The sequence below is a fragment of the Equus asinus genome, chromosome 8, assembly GCF_041296235.1.
Source record: "Equus asinus isolate D_3611 breed Donkey chromosome 8, EquAss-T2T_v2, whole genome shotgun sequence".
NCBI lineage: Eukaryota > Metazoa > Chordata > Mammalia > Perissodactyla > Equidae > Equus > Equus asinus.
In genome coordinates this window covers 10,325,343-10,344,037 of record NC_091797.1, presented here as the reverse complement: position 1 = coordinate 10,344,037, position 18,695 = coordinate 10,325,343, and the positions used below count along the sequence as shown (strand labels likewise).

Sequence of the window (18,695 nt, the reverse complement as noted above, 5' to 3'; positions counted from 1 at the left end):
GTGTGAAAATGTGTAACAAAATAAGAAGTCGAAATTTTAATGGTCTGTTTTCAAACTAGCCACAGCACAAAATTCCCTCAGATATCGTTCCCTTATCCTTACACTGGGTGATCAGTAGCCAATTTAACATATAATATATCTGAATCTCAAATTTAGCCACATTATGATTAAGCAGATATTTGATATTTGTGGACCAGCCCCTGAATCTATGCTCCATGTATGATTATGTATTATGATTTGTGTAGCTAACAGCCAATTTACCAACATTTATTTAAAACACAGTGGTACACTTCCATACTGGGGCTGCTTATACCGTTTATTGTTTTGTTCTGTTTTTGAAGAATTAGTGGAATCCTAAGAGTATGTGACTTTGAGCTCTCCAGTGCATCAACTGCCACCAACTTCACAGCTATCCCCACAGATCACTCAGCAAACGTTTTACAATGAATAAGACATGGCCCCTGCCCTCACACAGTGCCAGTCCACTAATACAAGCATCTGCTGGCCCAGCGCATCCCACGAGAACCCCTAGTTCTTCCGTTTCTTCGCCACCTACAGTGTACACTGACGATGACTACTACGAACGTCTCATGACTTCCTGCCTAATAGAGTCTTTCCCAATTTCTAGAATTTCATCCCCTCTGACAAATATCTGCCCTGTCCTTCTCTCATAACCCCTTCCTTCATGACCAAAAGCAAAATATCCATCTCGGCCACCACCATCAAAATTCTCAGGCCAGATGCATCTTCCACCTTCCATAAAAATGCACAGAATACAGGCATCTCGTCTTAGGCCCCAGGGTCTCCACGAAGCCCCAACAACTTCTCACACACCCTCCTTTCCCCTGTCTTCCCTTTCTGCTGAGCCAAATGTCTGGTATGGCGCTGTCTCCTCCTCTCCCTGTGCCTCAGACCTGCTTGGGAGTGGGGGGTGCTGGTTCTCAACAGGGCCAGGAGTCAGGCCTCAGTGACTAAACACTTTTTGGTACTTGAGCAGAGGAGGGTGGTGAGAGGCAGGGCTGCCCTGGTTGCACTTGGCTCCCAAACAGCCTGCCTTCTCCACCCTCTATCCTCCTCCTCCTCACTGCTCCACCCCTCCTCTTCAAAGGCCTGGGTGAGACCAGCCAGCATCTCACAACAGAAGCCAGAGGAAGCTCAAGGCTGTTGCCCCAGAAACCCAGACTAGAGAATGGCTGGCTAGGCGCTGTTTGTTTTTCCCGTAATCAGAAAATCCCATAGGGGGGACTCTAGGGGGACTCTCAGCTGCCACAGTGGCTGGGATCTGGGCTAGTCCCCTCCAGCCCCCTAGAGGGAGAATAAGTACCAACTTTGCATTATAGTGGGAGGCAGAAGAAACTGAGGGGGAGGGGACCCCAGAGTTGAGAGTTGGGGGGAGAGGGGAGGAAAGGAGGCCTGATCAGCTGGCTGCAACCCAGAAACCAACTCGGGAAAGCACCTGGCCTTTGGCCTTTGCAAGAGAACCCCAAGGCCTTACACCATTCTACCCCATTACCATTTCAGAGAAAGGAAAAAATTATTGAGGGAGTGGAGAGACAACCACCCCAGGAAGCACCTCTCCTGCACAGAACACATACACACAAACCACACGGGCACCGCAAGGCAGGAGGATTGATTTCCACTGCGTTCTCAGCTTTCAGCCAGGTAAAACAAGCCATCACTTCTGGTTTGACTTTTAGGGCCAATGGAAGAGAACACCAGTAACACAGAACAGAAACATTGGCACCTCCCATATATTAATTAGTCAGGAATGCATAATGGCTAAACCTGAAAAGCACTAGGGACAGAAAGCTGCTATGGACACATGATGCTGGCAGAGATGCTACATTAAATAAAAGGAATGGCATCCAAGATGCTGGAATAGCCTTGCAATCCTGGGTACCAAAACCCAGGAATCTACCCCAGTTCAATCTGCACAGCTCAGTGCCCCTGGGAAAAAATGAAAATGAAGGCTGCTCTCTCGCAGCTTCCGGCAAATACAGTAGGAATCACTGGAGTTAATACTTTCAGATTGTCACAGTGGCTGCTGCACGTATATAGGAAAGTTTAATGCAGATGTCTGTAAATATCTCCTTGCATTTCAAAGATATCGATTCATCCAACCAGAAGAGAGGGCCAAACAGCTTAGTCACCAGCAGGCTGGGCAAATCGCTCTCTCGAAAAATCAGGGCGTAAAGTAAACATGGTCATCCTCCTCCCCCACCTAGAGCACAAATCTTGTCCGGTGCATCAGCGCCCAGATATGGCCCCCGGGGAGCAGACGGGTGAATTTCCGCAACTCTCCACCCAGCTCCATCCCCTTGCCGGATGCTCTTACCTGCTATTCTAAGCACTGCCCTCTCCGCGGGGTCCAGCACCGAGCCCCCGTGAATCTTTCTTTTTGATCTCTCATGTTTAGGCAAATTCCAGGGTAAGGTGTCTCCCGGAGCTGGAGATGCCGAGCCAGATTTCTGGCTGAAATCATCCTCATCGGAAAAATCCGCAGAGGAAGACATGGAGCAGCGATAGGACGCGTTCCCGGAACTCTACAGAGGATGACACAGAAAAAAGCATTAACAGCCAAACACTCACAGAGGCTCATCGATTTCAACAGCCCCCTCCCCTGCCCCCAAACTGAGTCAGGCATCCTGCACCATCCTCTACGCCGAGCAGATACACAAACAAGAAATGAAACACGGAGCTCACCATCTTTTCTTGGCCGCGTCTCCGACAGGAGAAACAATACTCAGGCAGTCCCAATACATGAACGATTTGCACAGAAGTGTGTGGCCTGCGGTCCGGCCACCAGCTCACAAATGACTGACCCAACAATGAAGCCAGAATCAACAGTCTTCCTGTTACAAATGTATAGTATTTGGCTCCCCCATCAGGACAGGAGAGACATTTTCCATTGCTAGACTGCTGGTTAATTCATTAATGCAACTCACTCAAAGTTTCAAAAACAAAGCACAAACGCAGGATGTTGAGTCCCAGGTCCTTTCCGTTTCAAGTCGCCTCACCACTGGAGTCTCCTTTCTGACCAGTTTTGAGCCCTTATCCTCTTTATTTAATTTTCTTCATGAGACTAAAGCAGGTTCCCAGAAAACAGCTAGGAGGGAGGAAGGGCCGATTCTGAGAAGAGCCTTTTCTTAAGACTGGGAGAACACAAAAGACTGTTTTCAAAAGCCTCAGGCAGCTCCAATAAACAAACATCTGAACTCAGCGTAGAGTTCTTGAGATAATTTAAACTTTGAGCAAAGTAACAGCTGCCAATAATGGAAATGAGAATGATGCAGCGCAGTGACAGGAAACAGCCCTTGTCGGCTCCTGGTCATTACTCAGGGAAATGAGAAACCTGATGCTTTCACCAGAGCACTCTGCCTGAAGGTTAGTCCTCCCCTCGTCCACCAGGAGCAGATCTGCAGGGTCATATCCTGCATAAAAGGGTTGTATCTTCCATACAGGGAAAAGGCACAAGATGTTAATTCCTTCCTTCCTTTATTGGGCTACATTTGTGATTATTTAAAGAGCCACCAGCTCAGGATCGAAACAAGGATGCTGACTCTGTGCTATGAACAGGGTTGTAAAGAAAATAAAGTATCAAAGGGAAATTTTCACTTTCCCCTTTAGAATTCCACTTTGCTGAGGCTCCAGGTGAAAATGCAAAACTGGTGTAACTCGAATTTTCTAATTGTAACTTGCAGCAACAGATTCCTAAGACAAGTAGCAGGCGGGACTCAGTGAGGCATGCTCCAATTTGAGCAAAAACACTGGAGTGCTCACAAAAGCAGTGGCAACTGCAGCAAAAACAGGTTGTGTGAGCAACATCCCCAAGCAATCACCCAGGGCATGTGAAATAAAGTGCAAGGCAATCAGGATGAGGACCTCGCCTCAGTCTATCCAGGCATGTAGCTCATATGGTCAACACCATCATTTTAAGAGTATACACAATATTCCCCACAAAGTAAAGCATGTACGATTTATCTGTAGCTCTATTCTTGCCCCCCAAAAAAAGCAGTCTTTCATTTTCTTTTACATGAAATTTCATCACCTTGGCTAATTTCATTTACTTATTTAGATTTCATATGTTTTCCTAGTGGCAATAATGCAGTAGGCAAACTTGAGGCAAATAAATAAATAAAATTGATTTTCTGTGTCATAGCTAGAGTCCATGGAGAGTTGTGAGTGGCATTAAGTCAGTCACAGAATGCTATTATCAACCTAATTTATTTTCCATGCTTTTCTGAAAATTCAGCTTGAGCTCTCAGAGGTTGTGTTGTTGGCTGGATCCGTCAAAAAGGGTGACATTTGTAAAGACTTTCAAAAGGGTATTGGGTTTCTTTGGTTGCCTTCTGTCTTCCTTAAAACAGCTTCCTACCTGTCCTTACTTAAGGTCGTCCTTTATCCGTGAGATTCTATTTCTTGTTGCCTGCACTGTTTCAGTGAGTACAGTAATTTGATTGTTTGTCTTTACAGACAGACTTGGGGAATAACTGTTAAAGAACTGCTCCTTTCCAAAAACCACTGGTTATTGATTTCTGTAGAGTAAATTTTTTTAATGGCCAGAGTCTCAGCTGATTGAACAGCAAAATGTGATTTATGCCATGACATAAACACCATTAATCACATGCAACCAGATGGGAACAGTTACTACCCCCGGACCCAAGGGTGCTGACGGGTGCAGCCTCTGATCTGATGGTGTCATGGGTAAACAGACAAGAAAGAAAAGGAAGAAAAGACAATCAGCAACCCCTCTTTCAGCAATACATCATAGGGAAATATAGACACACACGCAGACCCAAGGAAATCCTACCTATTTCCATATGGTAAAGTCTCTCCCAGGCTACATGAGTCAAGGATTTTAACAATTAAAGTATTAGATTTTTTTAACACAATAATTTTCAGAAACACTTTTAAAATATATAAGGAAAACTATATAAAATTAGGGCCCATTTGAACCTTGAAAATTGAGAATGGATTTAAGTGAAGCTGCGTCAGAGCTGATCGATCCTCTAAAACCATTATATTCTTTATTGATCTGAAATGACTTGCCGATTCATGTCCCTGTCTTACGGGTTGGGGGAAGGGTGTAAGAGCACAGTTCTCTTTTCTGTGGGAAGAAGCAAACATTCTCTGACCAGAAGTCCAGGGCCTAACCTTTGATGTGGGGCTTGGACGGTCAGACAGAGGAAGAGGGCTCGTGTGACCAAGGTCCTAACTCTTGCTCTACTCTTGTGGCCTAAGCCTTGATTCCTGTTAAAATACAAATATCTGTGACATCAATTAGGGACTGGTTAAATAAATTACAGTATATTCATCCAATGGCCTACTCTGTGGCAATTAAACAAAAATGTTCTTGATCTACATTTAGCAAAGTGGAAAGAATTCATATAGAATGAGTCCTTAAGAAAATGTGTGCATTTATGTGTGTGTGTGAAGATGGACAGACAGAGAGATGATGGATAAATAAGTAGATAGTTAATAGGTAGATAAGTAACTATTTATCAAAATGTAAACAGTGGTTATCTCTGAGTGATGACTAATATGATGAACGAATTTGATTTTATTCCTTATGTTTTAACCTAAAACAAATACACAAAAATATTACTAAAGAAAAAAGATACTATGTGAAGGGTCAGAGAAAATCTCAAAGGCCCTAGAAGGAAACAACTATTTAAGCCAGTGCTTTTAACAGTTCAGGGCTCACAGACACCCTTGAAAAGTCAATGAAGTCTATGGAAACCTCTCTCCAGAACAAAGCACCATAAGCTAAAAGACGCAAACTTTGCATATGATTTTATGGGATTCCCTGACCCACTGACCTCAGGTTAAGAACCCAATTTACACCATCATCTGTCATCACCATGTGGCATGCGTGTTGAGAACAAGAGAAACAAGAAAGAGCTGTGGAGTACGTGGAAAGAGCAGAGAGAGCAATCAGGGCTGTAAAGACAACGTTGGCCTAGGGTCAGAATATTTTTAACATTTGGCCTTTTTTTTTTAAATAAAGGACCATAAGCCACCTCTGGACCGACGTTGGATCTCTACAACCAAAAGCACACTAGGTTGCAAGAAACCAAAAAACCCTGTACTGTGTCTTATTACAACCTAGTTATTATGGCAGTTTTAACAAGTGAATTAATCACCAAAAGCCTTAAAATGACTTTCCTAATAGGCAGTTCATTCACATTGTATAAACAACCCAAATCTCCTCAAGCCAGGATAATTACATCATGCCACATTTTTAGAAGGGGAACTAAACAATAACTTCTCTAATTGAAACCCCGGTGGGGTATCTGAGATAAGTACAAGGGAACTGCCTACGTTGGAAGCTGCCCAGCTGTAGCACCCTGATCTGCAGGAAAGTGCCAGGATATTGTCCCTGCACAAGGCATTCTCTCAATGCAAGGGAGAAACAAGGGCAGAGATAAGGGTTTGCAAAATAGCCAGACTTTTAGGATCCCAGAGACTGGGAAGGTAACTTTCACAAACTTCTATACTTATGATTTAGGCACATTTCTATATGTATATTTCCAAAAGTTTGAAAAACAATTTTTTTACAAAGCACATGAGGAAACAATTAGACAAATCCCGATTGTGGGGAATTCTACAAGATAATTATTACACTCTTCAAAAAAGGTCAATGTCATGAAACACACAAAAAAGCAGGGACTCTTCTATATTTAAAAAGACAAAAGAAGCGTAACAACAAAGTCATGAACCTTGGTTGGATTCACGTTTGTTGTGTTTTGGGGGGTGTTTTTAAGCTAAAAAGACATCTTAGGGACAATTGGGAAAATGTGAACATGGGTCATGGACTGTTTATTACATGATACAGTCAGCCCTCCATATCCGCAGTTCTGCATCCACGGATTCAACCAACCACTGATAGAAAGGCCTACGATGGTTGTGTCTGTACTGAACGTGTACAGGCTTTTTTCTTGTCAATATTCCCGAAACAATACAGTATAACAACAATTTATATAGCATTGACATTGTGTTACATTTACATTGTATTAGGTACTATAAGTAATTTAGATTTTGGTTCTGCAACCAATCCCCCACAGATACCGAGGGACGACTATATTAGGAAATTATTGTTAATTTTCTAAAGTGTGATAATGGTACTGTGTTTATGTAGGAAAGTGTCCTTAATCTAAGAGACGCAGGCTGATGAAAGTCATGATATGTGCATTTATTTTCAACTGTTTCAACAAAAACAGAGAGCATTAGTAAATGTGGCAATAGGTTAACGATAAGTATTCACTGTACTACTCTTTCAACTTTTCTGTAAATTTGAATATTTTCAAAAGGAAGTGTTGGGGGGAAACACACAGCAAGGCCTTTTTCAGTTTTTTTAAGTGTTGCTTAGTCTATTCTCACGAGTTCAAGATCCCTGGGCTGCAACTACACAGTGATAGCATCCGTCTAAGTCGTTTCTGGTAGCATGTTTTCATATCCACTTAGAGATGCACTGACACAGTGGCCTCTGTCAACAACACGCCAGAGAGAGGCGATCTGCTTGCCCCAGTCCTAAGCATGGTTTTAGACGGAAGGGTATAAAAAATACCCTGCAATTCATTTAATACACAGTCTGTTGAACACGAAGTTGGTTCACTATCATATAATTTCTTATATTTTATATAAATAAAAAAAGACATCAAAATTTAGAAAAAGTAAACATGCAGTTTTGTTTAAAATCCCCTTCATTAGATAAGTACAAACACTGACTTCTTACATATTGTACAAAAATACACGGTAGGGCCCAAGACTCTCCTTATATACTAGTTCTTTATTTGGAAATAAGTTAAAAAGCCAGGGGATATTATCTGATTTTAGAGATCCCACGGAAAATGATCTCTACCACAAATAAATAGAGAAGAAAACAGTTAATGAAAATGTAAGAAAGAGTTGTTTAATTCTTTAAAGACAAAATGAGTTAGGGTAAACTTTGGGGACCATGCGCTTGTTTTACTTTAAAAGTTTTTTAAAACTAGTTGAACAATTCAATACTGTCTCATTAAATAAATAGCTCTTAATTAGCCTCTCAACTGGAAACCACCTTAAAACAGTAAAAGTAGGGGGGCTTCTGAGTTGGTGAGACCTCAACTGGCTCTCCCTCTCCTTTTAAGGGAGATTTGTGGGAGCCCTTAGCTCAGAGAGGAGGAAGAGCCTGGGTGGAACTAGAGAGGAAAAGGAGCTCAGTGGGAGGGGAAGCTGGAAGGTTCTTGGATCTGAATCAAGGGAGGAGGCTTTGGGCAAAGAGTTAAGCAAGTCAAAGGTTTCTTTCTAGGTGTAGAAGCCAGTTCATCAGCCCGTGAAAGAAGACCACTGAAATTCAGGATGCAAACTCTTCCTAGGGCATAAAGATTGTGTTTGGTTCGTGTTCTGTGGTATTACATTTCTGGGGAAACTGAGCTTGCTGAGGGCACACAGGAAGGAGGAAAGTGCCGACATCATTCTCCTCTATCTGTGTCAGAAGGTCTACAAGGTAAGTATCAAAGATTCACTTCCAGGAGGAGCACGGCTTCAGATTCTATGCAGTCTTGGCTCAACACTAAGACATTCTGCGAGACTTCCTTCCTTTCAGTTTAACCAGCATGTTCTAACTATACGCATCATTTCTTGAGGGACTGTAGTCAGAGCCTGGACTAAGCATTTTCACTCACTGTCTTATTTAATACTCACTGTAACCCAATAAGGAAACGATGCTTAGGGAGGTTAAGCAATCTTTCCACAGTCATTCTGTGAGTACAAGGTGGAGCCAGGATTTCCATCCTTTTGACTCCAAAGCCTGTGCTCTCAAACATGTGTTAAGTGCTCTAAGATGTGGTCTCAGGCCCTCGGAGGAACATGTAACTTGCTCATAGCGCTCAAAGATCTTACCACGAACATACTAGAGAGCCCAAAAGGATTAAACTTGTTCTATGTTCGGTACTGGGCCCAAAGTGTGGAAATGACAGGAGACGAATGTCAGTTCACAACAAAGAAAAACCAGCCAAAAATATACAGCTACTCAAAAGTGGAAAGGACTGCTTTGTGTGGTAGTGAACACCTCCCTACACCAAGGGAGCAAGGCTTCGCTGAGTGGAATGCTGAATTTACTCTCTGGTCTCTTCCAACTGTAGGACTCTTTGGTCCCATGTGCTCTGGCACCTCCATAAATCCTCTCCCCAAATAGATTACAAATAAAAGAAAATCTATGTTAGGTATCAAAATACCAAATTTTTCCAAAACAATAAAAATCTTTCAAAAATAGCACAGACATCTTTTTTTTTGCAAGTCCAGCTTAATTCAATCATATTAAAATCATAGAGATATCAAAACTAGTTTGCATTTGAGCATCTGCAAACAGTCTTTCCAAACTGAGGAAGGACATTTTAAATAATTTGCCTAAAAGAAAAGCAAACACAACTCTGAAAATAGCCCCCCAAACCAGAAACCCATTAGGAAGACAAGCTCAAACACTGCAAACATTTCTTTAATTAGAGAATCTTAATCTTATAATTTAAATGGATGTTTATTTATATCAACCAATTAAAAATATGTCTTAAGCACCCATAGGCTTCTGCCTTGGAGGAGTTTAACATCTAACTAGGAGAGTGGAGATGATAAAATAGCCAACTTATAATTAAATATTATCATCTTATCATTATGTATTAAGCTGAAAATATTTCTTCCAGTGGAATAATATTAATATATACATAAAATATGGTTTAGAGTATAAAGCCAATGAGGAGTGAGAGGCTGACTCAGAAAATAGCCTGGAACATCTACATTCCCTTTAGAAGCCAGGATGGAGATAGAGGTGTTCCCCATCACCTTTACTCTTCCAAGAGTGTCCTACCCAAGTTATAAACTGCTGATAGAGCCATCCTGTAGGTGCGCTGTGGTTGGCCAACCCATTTTTAAAAACTAATTAATGGCAAACATTATATCTGGGAAATTTTGCATGAAAATTCAGATGTGGAACATTGGGTCTAGTCGTAGTTTCCCCTTTGTAGAAAGGACCTGCGTTTTCCAGTCTGACACAGCCCTTACCTGGCCTGGTTTATTCCTTTATGATGCCTGGCCCCTGGAGGTAAATGAGTTTGGGGCTCCTGGCATAAATTAAGAGATGGGTGACATTGTTGCCTTCAGAGAGTAAAGCAATGACACAGCGGAAAAAGTAGGGATAATGATAATCAATAAAAAGGGGATGACAGTTTAAAAAATAAGGAGAAGAAAACTGAAGAGGGGGAGATAAAACAAAACAAAGAGGACTACCAAAATATCTCATTTAAATTAGCGTCAAACAGAAACAGGTGACGCCAGGTTCCTAGTGATGTCCAAGTGCTAATGTCATTCTGCTCCATCTCCAAGAACCCTGGTTAACATTTCAAATGACCAAGAAATGGAACCGAACTGAATGACTCAGCAAATCCTGGCTCATGATCCCCAGGAATCTGGCTGGACCACCTTCCCACCTCCACTACTGTAACTCCTGCTGTCGTTTGCTCCTGCCCCTACCTATGGTCAACCCTGCTCCCCACATTTCTCCTACCCTTGTCTAGGTCATGGAACAAGCTTCGATGCCAAGTATTTCAGAGAGCCAGGATATGGCTCTGACTTCACCCATGTGGGGACCTAAGGTATAAACACAGGATATTTGCAGAGACCAAACTCCAACTACCATCTATGCTGCTGTCTAGTCATAAAATTAAAGATATCTGCACGTCATGCCAAAGATTGAATGTTGGGTAAAAGCTATATGACCTTGGGAAAACTTGGCCTCTCTGGACTTTGGTTTTCTCCTCTGAGAAATGGGAAACATAACGGCACATAAGACATAGGGTTGTTGTAGCGGAGTAAATCATAATTGAAAAGTGTTAAGGGCAATGCCCTACATGTAGAAAGAGTTAAGCAAATTTTAGCATTAACTGATGCTACCTACTCACACTTGTGTGACACAGGGGTAGATGACTAACTCCAGTTGAGCCCATGTGATTGTCATTCCAGGAAATTTGAAACAACAAACAGAGACACAGAGACTGGAAGTTATTGGAATTAGGTCCATTCATAGCAGCTCTCAGGGGACAAGGTCAGGTAGCTCCCATCTCTCTCCTTCCCAAGCTTGGATATCGAACCTTCAATTCTTTGGGATACCTTTGTATCTTTCAAATACACTCCTCTTTCTTTTTTTCTTTTAAATTCAGTTGTTTTTTTTTTCTTTTAAATTCATTGCCTCCATTGTTGGAGACAAGAACAAAAACTTAGACAAACATGTTATATGAAAAAAGCAATTATATTCAATTCTTCCCTATTGAAACATAAGCAGGGTTACATCTTTATACCTTCATTTTCATTACCTGTCTTCATTAATGAGACTTCAGAAAATTGCTTTGGATAATAGCTTTTACATAGTTATTCTCTCACTTCAGTTACTACTTCAATTAAGTGGAAGAATTACTTTTTCGTTAAATAAAAGCTTTTATTACTGCACTGAAGCCCAGTCCATGAAGCTTTAAGTGCCTGGCACTTCCCTTTCCCCCTGCTGAGGAAAACAGGGCTTGTTCCACACGTGTTAAGTGAAAATAACCCTGCTACCATAAGCCGTACCTGACTGGGACCAGGGGCCAGTGCCGGCACACAAGGAGGTCAACTGCCTCTGAGCTGGTTTGGTAGAAAACTCTGCCCAACTGGGATGCTGCATACCAGATGGTGGCCTCCCCTCTGGGAATAAATGCTAAGTGCATTCCAAATGCCTTTCACTAATATTTGTGTTTTCCCTAAGATGTTCTGTACATTCCAGTCTTAGAACACTTGAGATCCATCCATAACAACTATGTGGCCCAAAGCCCCTGCGTCTACACCAAGGGCTACCTTGGGTTTCACTTTGTCTTTGTAATAACATCTCTCTTTCAGAAGGGGCCCGTCCCTTCCCTGCCATATCCCCAGGGGAAGCTCCGTGCCAGGGCAGGAAGCAGAAACAGCCAGCAAGTATACTTGGCTTTTATTTTCCACAAACCTAAATCTGTTGAGGCTAAGGTTATAGAAAAGGGAGAGGGCTCTGAGAAAAAGACTTTCCCCAGACCAAAAAGAGGCCCGCTTGGGTTAGAGGGAGCCTCTGTGGATGCTACAGCCGGAGACCCCTTGAATCCCAGAAGAAAACTCAGAGAGAGATGGCTGCCAGGTGTGTCTAGGGGGATAGACCACATGGTTAGCCTTCCCAAAGATCTCTGTGTCCTGGGAAGGACCCAGAAGCAGCGTGAAGGGCCCTATGGGGGCAGTCACAGGGGTGTGCCAGCATAACCTGGAGGCACAAATGTTCCCTCCTATTCTCTGACACTTTAGTGTCTTATAAGATCCTAGCACCTTAATACAACTCCGAGATAGAGGAAGTGGGGAGCACCGGGCCCAGCAAAATCAGAACTGGGAGTCAGACCTAAGCTGAGATGAAAAATAAATAAGTAAAGTGAGATATCTTACACCAGAGATTACAGACTAAGATTCCCACTCAGTGTGTGGGCAGGGACTGTTTGTTTACTTCAGAATCCCCGTTCTCCGGAGCGGACCCCTGATGACTGTGGAATGAATCCACTGGCCTGGCTGCTTGGCTTCAGCAGCTGGGGCCCGTCTAAGTAGAGATTCAGAGAGGAAGCCCTGCCAACTAGAGCTAGAAACGGCCTGAGTACTGCCCATCTGTCTGTCTCTCACACACATACAGCCCACCAACAAGAGCACCACAGTAGCTACGTCCTCCTACGTCTCCTTCTTCCTCCAGCACCGTTTTTCATTTTAAGGCTACTTTGAATCACTCTAGAACCAGAGAAGAAGGGAATGTATTTGCTTGCTGGCTTATTGCCACCTTATTCCAAAATGGGTATTAAGGTAACTAATAAGAAGACAGTAGGGAGAGGGGAGAAGGATGTTGAGACCTATGACTATCTAACCAGTACCCCAGAATGAGACATGGGAAAAGCATAAGGTGCTGTGACAGCAGAGGTGGAAGTGGCAGCGGATGTGGCCGAGAAGCAGATGGCAGGTGGAGAGCATGGAGAGCTTTGCATGCAATGCAAGAGCTTGGACTACATCTTGTAGGAGCCGGATTGTTGCTGAAGGGTTATAAGTAGTTTGCCCTGATAGACAAGTGACTCTGACAGCCACGGAGAGAATGGACTGGAGAGAGGTCAACCTCAGACAAGATTGGTTGGCAGTTATTGTAATAGTCCAGCAAATGACGACAGCCTGAACTAAATCACAGATATTAGGGATGGAAGGGAGAGAATGAATGTGAGAAATATCTAGAGACTAGAAAGAGAGAAGGCAAGAGGAAGGCTGGGCTGTGGCTAATAAAGAAGGTAAGATAGTTTATCTAGAAGGAGTGAGAAGAAGGTTGGAAGTCAAACATCAGTGTTAAGAGTGGGGAACCTGAGAAGGGCCGTAGAAAAATGGGTGGGTTACAGACAAGTCATACAAGGAGGCCTAAGATGTCCAGTCTCTCTGATAAGCCTCCGAGTACGTGGTGCCTCAGGCTGGTTAAGGTAAAAGACTGGCTAGTCACCAACCTCTAAGAGACCTGCATTTCCCTCCAACTTCCACCCCAGCCTCCTGGAGCTGCAGTGAGTGACCTCGAAACCAGCCTCAAGAGAAGCTGCAGCCAGTCAGTGTCATGTGAGGGTGCGCTGAGATGGTAGCACCCCGGACCAAAGCGCTACTGAGCCTCTCCGTCCTTCATTCGTCCATTTTCTCATACACAGAGAGAATAAGTGTGGATAAGCCATCTTGTTCATTGTCCCCTTTCACATAGGAGTTGTTCTGAAGAACATAACAGACAGGCCATTAGCACGTGTTTCTTGTAACATTTTATGAGTCATGATATTATGCTCATTAAAAACACAAAAATAGCAATGCTCATATTTTTATACTTCTAATTGTCTGTAACAGGCAAATAGGTAAACTCTTTCCACTGCACTCGTAAAACAAATTCACTCATTCCTTCCCAGTGCCCACAGCGGGCTCTCATATCAGTCATGACCCTGTGTCGTGGCTCTGCAGACCCACCCTCTCCTCCTTAGTCACACTGCACACTTAGGATTTGTGGGAATTCCAATCCCCTGACCTTCCCCCGCCTCCCAGCTGCACACTTGACCCTGAAATATTGCTTGAGGATTTTTTTCTCCTCCCTTTCTCAACTGGTACTTTCCCAACCAGCCTGATAGCTTCCTCCAACAGTAACATAAAACCTTGAAGAATTTTTTGAAACGTATATCCATGTCCAGAAAACAATATGATGAATTCTATCCAACACACACACACACACACACACACATCATGGAATAAACGAATAGCTGTTTCCTTGTGCCCCGCTTCATTTCCTCCTGAACTGGTCCTGTGTCTGTCCCCACCGCACAGGAACCAGCTGCAAAGTCAGCAGGTAAAGAATCCAGGCACCTTCAAAATTCTTTTCAATGAAAACCATTATTTATTGGTGTGATGGCTAATTTTATGTGTCAACTTGGCTAGGCCATGGCACCTAGGTTTTGGCAAAACATCAGTCTACATGTTGCTGTGAAGGTATTTTTTTAGATGTGATTTCGAATAAAACAGATTACCCTTCATAGTGTGGGTGGGCCTCGTCCAAGCAGTTGAAGGCCTTTAGAGCAAAGACTAAGGTTTCCTGAAGAAGAAGGAATTTCCCTCATGACCGTAACACAGCAAACCTACCTGAGTTTTCAGACTGATGTCCTGTGGAATTCAGACTCAAGACTGCAACATCAACTCTTACCTGAATTTCTAGCCTGCTGCCCTGCCCTACAGATTTGGATTTGCCAGCCCCACAATTGCATGAGCCAATTCCTTAAAATAAGTTTGTGTGTGTGTGTGTATGTAGTACTGGTTCTGTTTCTCTGGAGAACCCTGCCATAACCAGCTCCAACAATACTTTTATAAGCTTTATGACTCATCTTTATGCATCGGGGAAGTAGCAACACCTGCTATCATTCACATTTTACCGTTTTAACTATTAAAACTATTTTAAGTATTTAGACTATGCTGGACTTTTCTGGGCTGAGTTAGGAGGCCACAGTGTTTCTGCCAGCTCCATTCTTCACCACCCATCCTACCATCAGGAAGTCATTTGACTTGTCCATATTCAAGACGTGGATAATCAACATATGTGGCTGGGCGTTAGACAGCACTGAAATGAGATAATGTGTGTAAACAGCCAATGTGATGCCCGCCCAGCACGTAATACTCAATATGTTTCTATAGCGTTTCTTTCTAAGACAAAGAAGATAAAATGGAAATCAGGTAAAAAAGTACTTATATTTTAGTTACATTACCAAAAAGTATATCATTTAGAGGGCTTGAAAACATTTTTTCACCTCCTTTCACATCACCCACATGCTGATGCCTAAAATTCCAGTAATAAAGATTCATTTTTTTCCGTTTAAAGCTTTTTATTTCTAATCAAGCTTCTCACAGATAGAAAACATTACATGAGCTCAGTCATTTAAACTTTAGTGTGAATAAAGGCATCATACTACATCCTGACAAAATGTTCTGATGAAAGGAGGAGGGAGCACTGAGGATCCTAGAAGCAGAGCAAGAGAAACCTTGCCTCTCTCTCAGTTTTTCCTGGAGCCAGTTCCGACCATCACAGAGATGAGATGCAAGGAGCCAAGCGAATCTCCGTACTACAAGAAACACGGCCTGGCCCTGAATCAGCATACTAATCAAGAGAAACACTGCCTGGCATGCATGTCGTAATTGAAACGTGACAACCCACTCCTCTTCCCCTAGTTCAGAGCACAGGCTCATCAGGACCACTCCGGCGAGTCATCCAGACAGACGGCCTTATCTTCTCACCTGCCTTCCTGATTCTCCTGGGAGAACATAATCTTTCAGGTGATCTGATGGAGTCAGAAGATCTGCTCCGAAAACTGGTGCCACACTGTCTGAAATCCTCCCATTAGAGATTCACTCGTCAGTGATCCTCTCCCTGTGACAGGCTTGTAAATGCACATACTCGCAGGAGGGATAATAAAACATGTAAAGGCATCCTAAGCTATCAGTAACTTATCAGGCAGTTTCCTCCAAAAAAGGGATGGGGTGGATCACCTGAAAGCAATCAAACCAAGCAGGGGAAATAGGCAGAGAGGTGAAGAAGAGTGAGATTGTCCAGCACTTTGTAAATTCTTTGCCTCACCAGAATTAAGCAGGAGGCCCACACATCACGGCTTCCATTCGCAGTTCTGCCACTTGAGCTACGTTGCCTTGTTGCAAGTCATAAGTCATAACTTCCATGACCCTGGGATTCCTCGTCTACAAATGGGCGTAATACCTACCTCTCAAAGTTGTTCTATAAGGGTCACATTTTCAAGGCACTTGGAACCAAATCTAGCACCCAGGATGACACCCTCAACGGCAGCTGTCATTTTTAAAAAGCTGGGCCAAAAATGTCAATTTTGAGTATTCATAGCTGTGTAGCCTTAGGGAAATTTCTAAGCCACTGGGAGCTTTTTGGTGCCATCGTCTGCTGCACAGAGAGAACTTAATTCAGTTGGATTGCTGAAACCATTAGAAGTGATAACATAAAGCGCATACTAGACACTGAATAAATGAGAGCTCTGCTGCTCTTACGCCCAATCACATTCTCTCCCTGGCCCTCCACTGTCTGTGCCCCCCACAGACGCTAGAGAGAGTCTAAAAGCACAAGAAAGAGTACGCCGTGCCGGTGCTCAGAACCTTCCAGCCCTCAGGCTAAAACCCAAAGCCCGCACCATGGCCTGCAAGACCTCATGATCTGTCTTCAGATTTCTGCTCAGATGTCACCTTTAAAGAAAGTTCCTCCCGAACAACCTTATATAACATTACCCTCACTCCCCGCCATGATTCCATACCCCTTAACCCGCTTCAGTTTTCCCCAAGGCCCTCATTGCCACTGACATGTTATATATTCACTTGTTACTCTGTGCGTTGTCTGTCTCCTCCACTGGAAATTAAGCTCCAGGAGTACAGGGATGTTGTCTTCTTCATGATTGTCTCCCCGGTTCCAACCACAGCGACAAACCCACAGTCAGGCACTCAGTAAATATTTGTGGAACGGAAAAATGAACAGTGAGTGAATTCTGCCAAAGCATCTGTACTGCCTACCACACAGTAAGTACTCAGTAAATACCGATTTCCTTCAGTAAATATCAGTTCCTTCTGACTTCTCCTCCTTCCCCCACCATCCCTGCCTGTTATACTGGCCCCGAAGCTGGTCTTGGAAAAAGAGATTTAAAGCATAACATCCCATGACCCACAGTAAAACTTTCCTAACCAGACACCAGAAATGGAACTGTTCTCAGCCAGCTAAGTGGGGCAAGAACAGAGAACTGAGGTTAGACGGGGCCCTGGAGTCTAGCAGGGCAATGTGCCTCCTGGCCCGGCTCCACCATCTACTAGCTGTGCAACTGTGCACAAGCTTTGGTTCTCTAACCCACAAAGAAAACCTACCTCCTAGGGTTGCTCTTAGGGTTAAGTGAGCTAATGCCCACTGCCCAGCACAGTGCCTGGCTCAGAAGGCCTTAAGAAATGCCAGCTACCATTACTATCATTAGTCAGCAACAATAAAATTGCCATTGACGTGAAACGTCTGTGTGTCTCTATAACTTCTCTTCTTGCACAGTTGCACTTGTTTATGGTGATCTCGAGAGCTACAGCGAGCCCATGACATTCCAAAACAGTTTTTAATGGGATTAAAAAACAGGAAATAATGACAATTATTTGTTTATAAAAAGCAGCGCTCTCATTTCAGAAGCAGCTATGTTTCACTTCCCTAGTATCCTGAAATGTCTACATCTCAGACTTCCTGATTCTTTCACTCTAATAAACAGACGAGGTTGCCTGGAGTCATGGTGATTACACGTATTCTGGAAACAAACTTAAGAAATCTGTGTTGCCTGCATAATATTCCCATTAACTCCAATGATTATTATATAGTTTTATTAAAAATGTAAGCTGTCTGAGTTTTCTAAATTAATTTTAAACATGGGAGGTCAGTTCATTTTATAAAACATAAATATATACTTTTTAAATTTATAAATATAAAAAATTTGAAATGCTTGGTTAAACATGGCATATAAGCAGGGCAACAATATAGCACAGAAGAGTATATTCAACTAGGTGGCCCTGTTTCCAGTTGTGACTCTGAAAGTCACAGGATATATGGTGTTTGGCATCTCACGGCACTTTTCTGGGCCTCGTTTCCTCAGTGATAACCCAGGCTGGATGATTTTTTTTTCTTAAGATTTTTTTAATTTATTTTTTTTCTTTTTTTGCCCCAAAGCCCCCCAGTACATAGTTGTATATTTTAGTTGTGGGTCCTTCCAGTTATGGCATGTGGGACACCACCTCAGCATGGCCTGATGAGTGGTGCCATGTATGCGCCAGGATTCGAACTGGCAAAACCCTGGGCCACAGAAGCGGAAAGCGCGAACTTAACCACTCGGCCACGGGGCCGGCCCCTGGATGATTTTTGAGGTTCCTAAATTGTTGACGAGTCTATCACCTCTAAAGTTCTTTTGGTGCCCAAATTCCAATATCTTTAATGTTTTGTCTTCATACTTGTTCAGTGCCTATTTATGTAACAGATTTATCCTGAACTCAGTTTAACAGCTAATGAACTAGAGATCTCATGGACTGAGTATCCCATGTACGAAAGAAAACAAAAA

General features: G+C 43.0%; 1 protein-coding gene across 32 annotated transcripts in view; it reads right to left on the bottom strand.

Annotated features, from left to right (window-relative positions):
- DST (dystonin) overlaps positions 1–18,695 on the bottom strand; it is a 438,190-nt gene that overhangs the window by 340,035 nt on the left and 79,460 nt on the right. For 28 of the 32 annotated variants that reach the window (XM_070514637.1, XM_070514639.1, XM_070514651.1 and 25 more), the window contains exon 4: positions 2,336–2,543. In XM_070514637.1, coding sequence (XP_070370738.1) covers positions 2,336–2,543 — 208 coding nt within the window. Of the gene's footprint in view, positions 1–2,335; positions 2,544–2,703; positions 2,839–18,695 lie in introns of those variants that run through there. The other 4 variants (XM_070514661.1, XM_070514662.1, XM_070514663.1 and 1 more) reach the window with 1 other exon arrangement.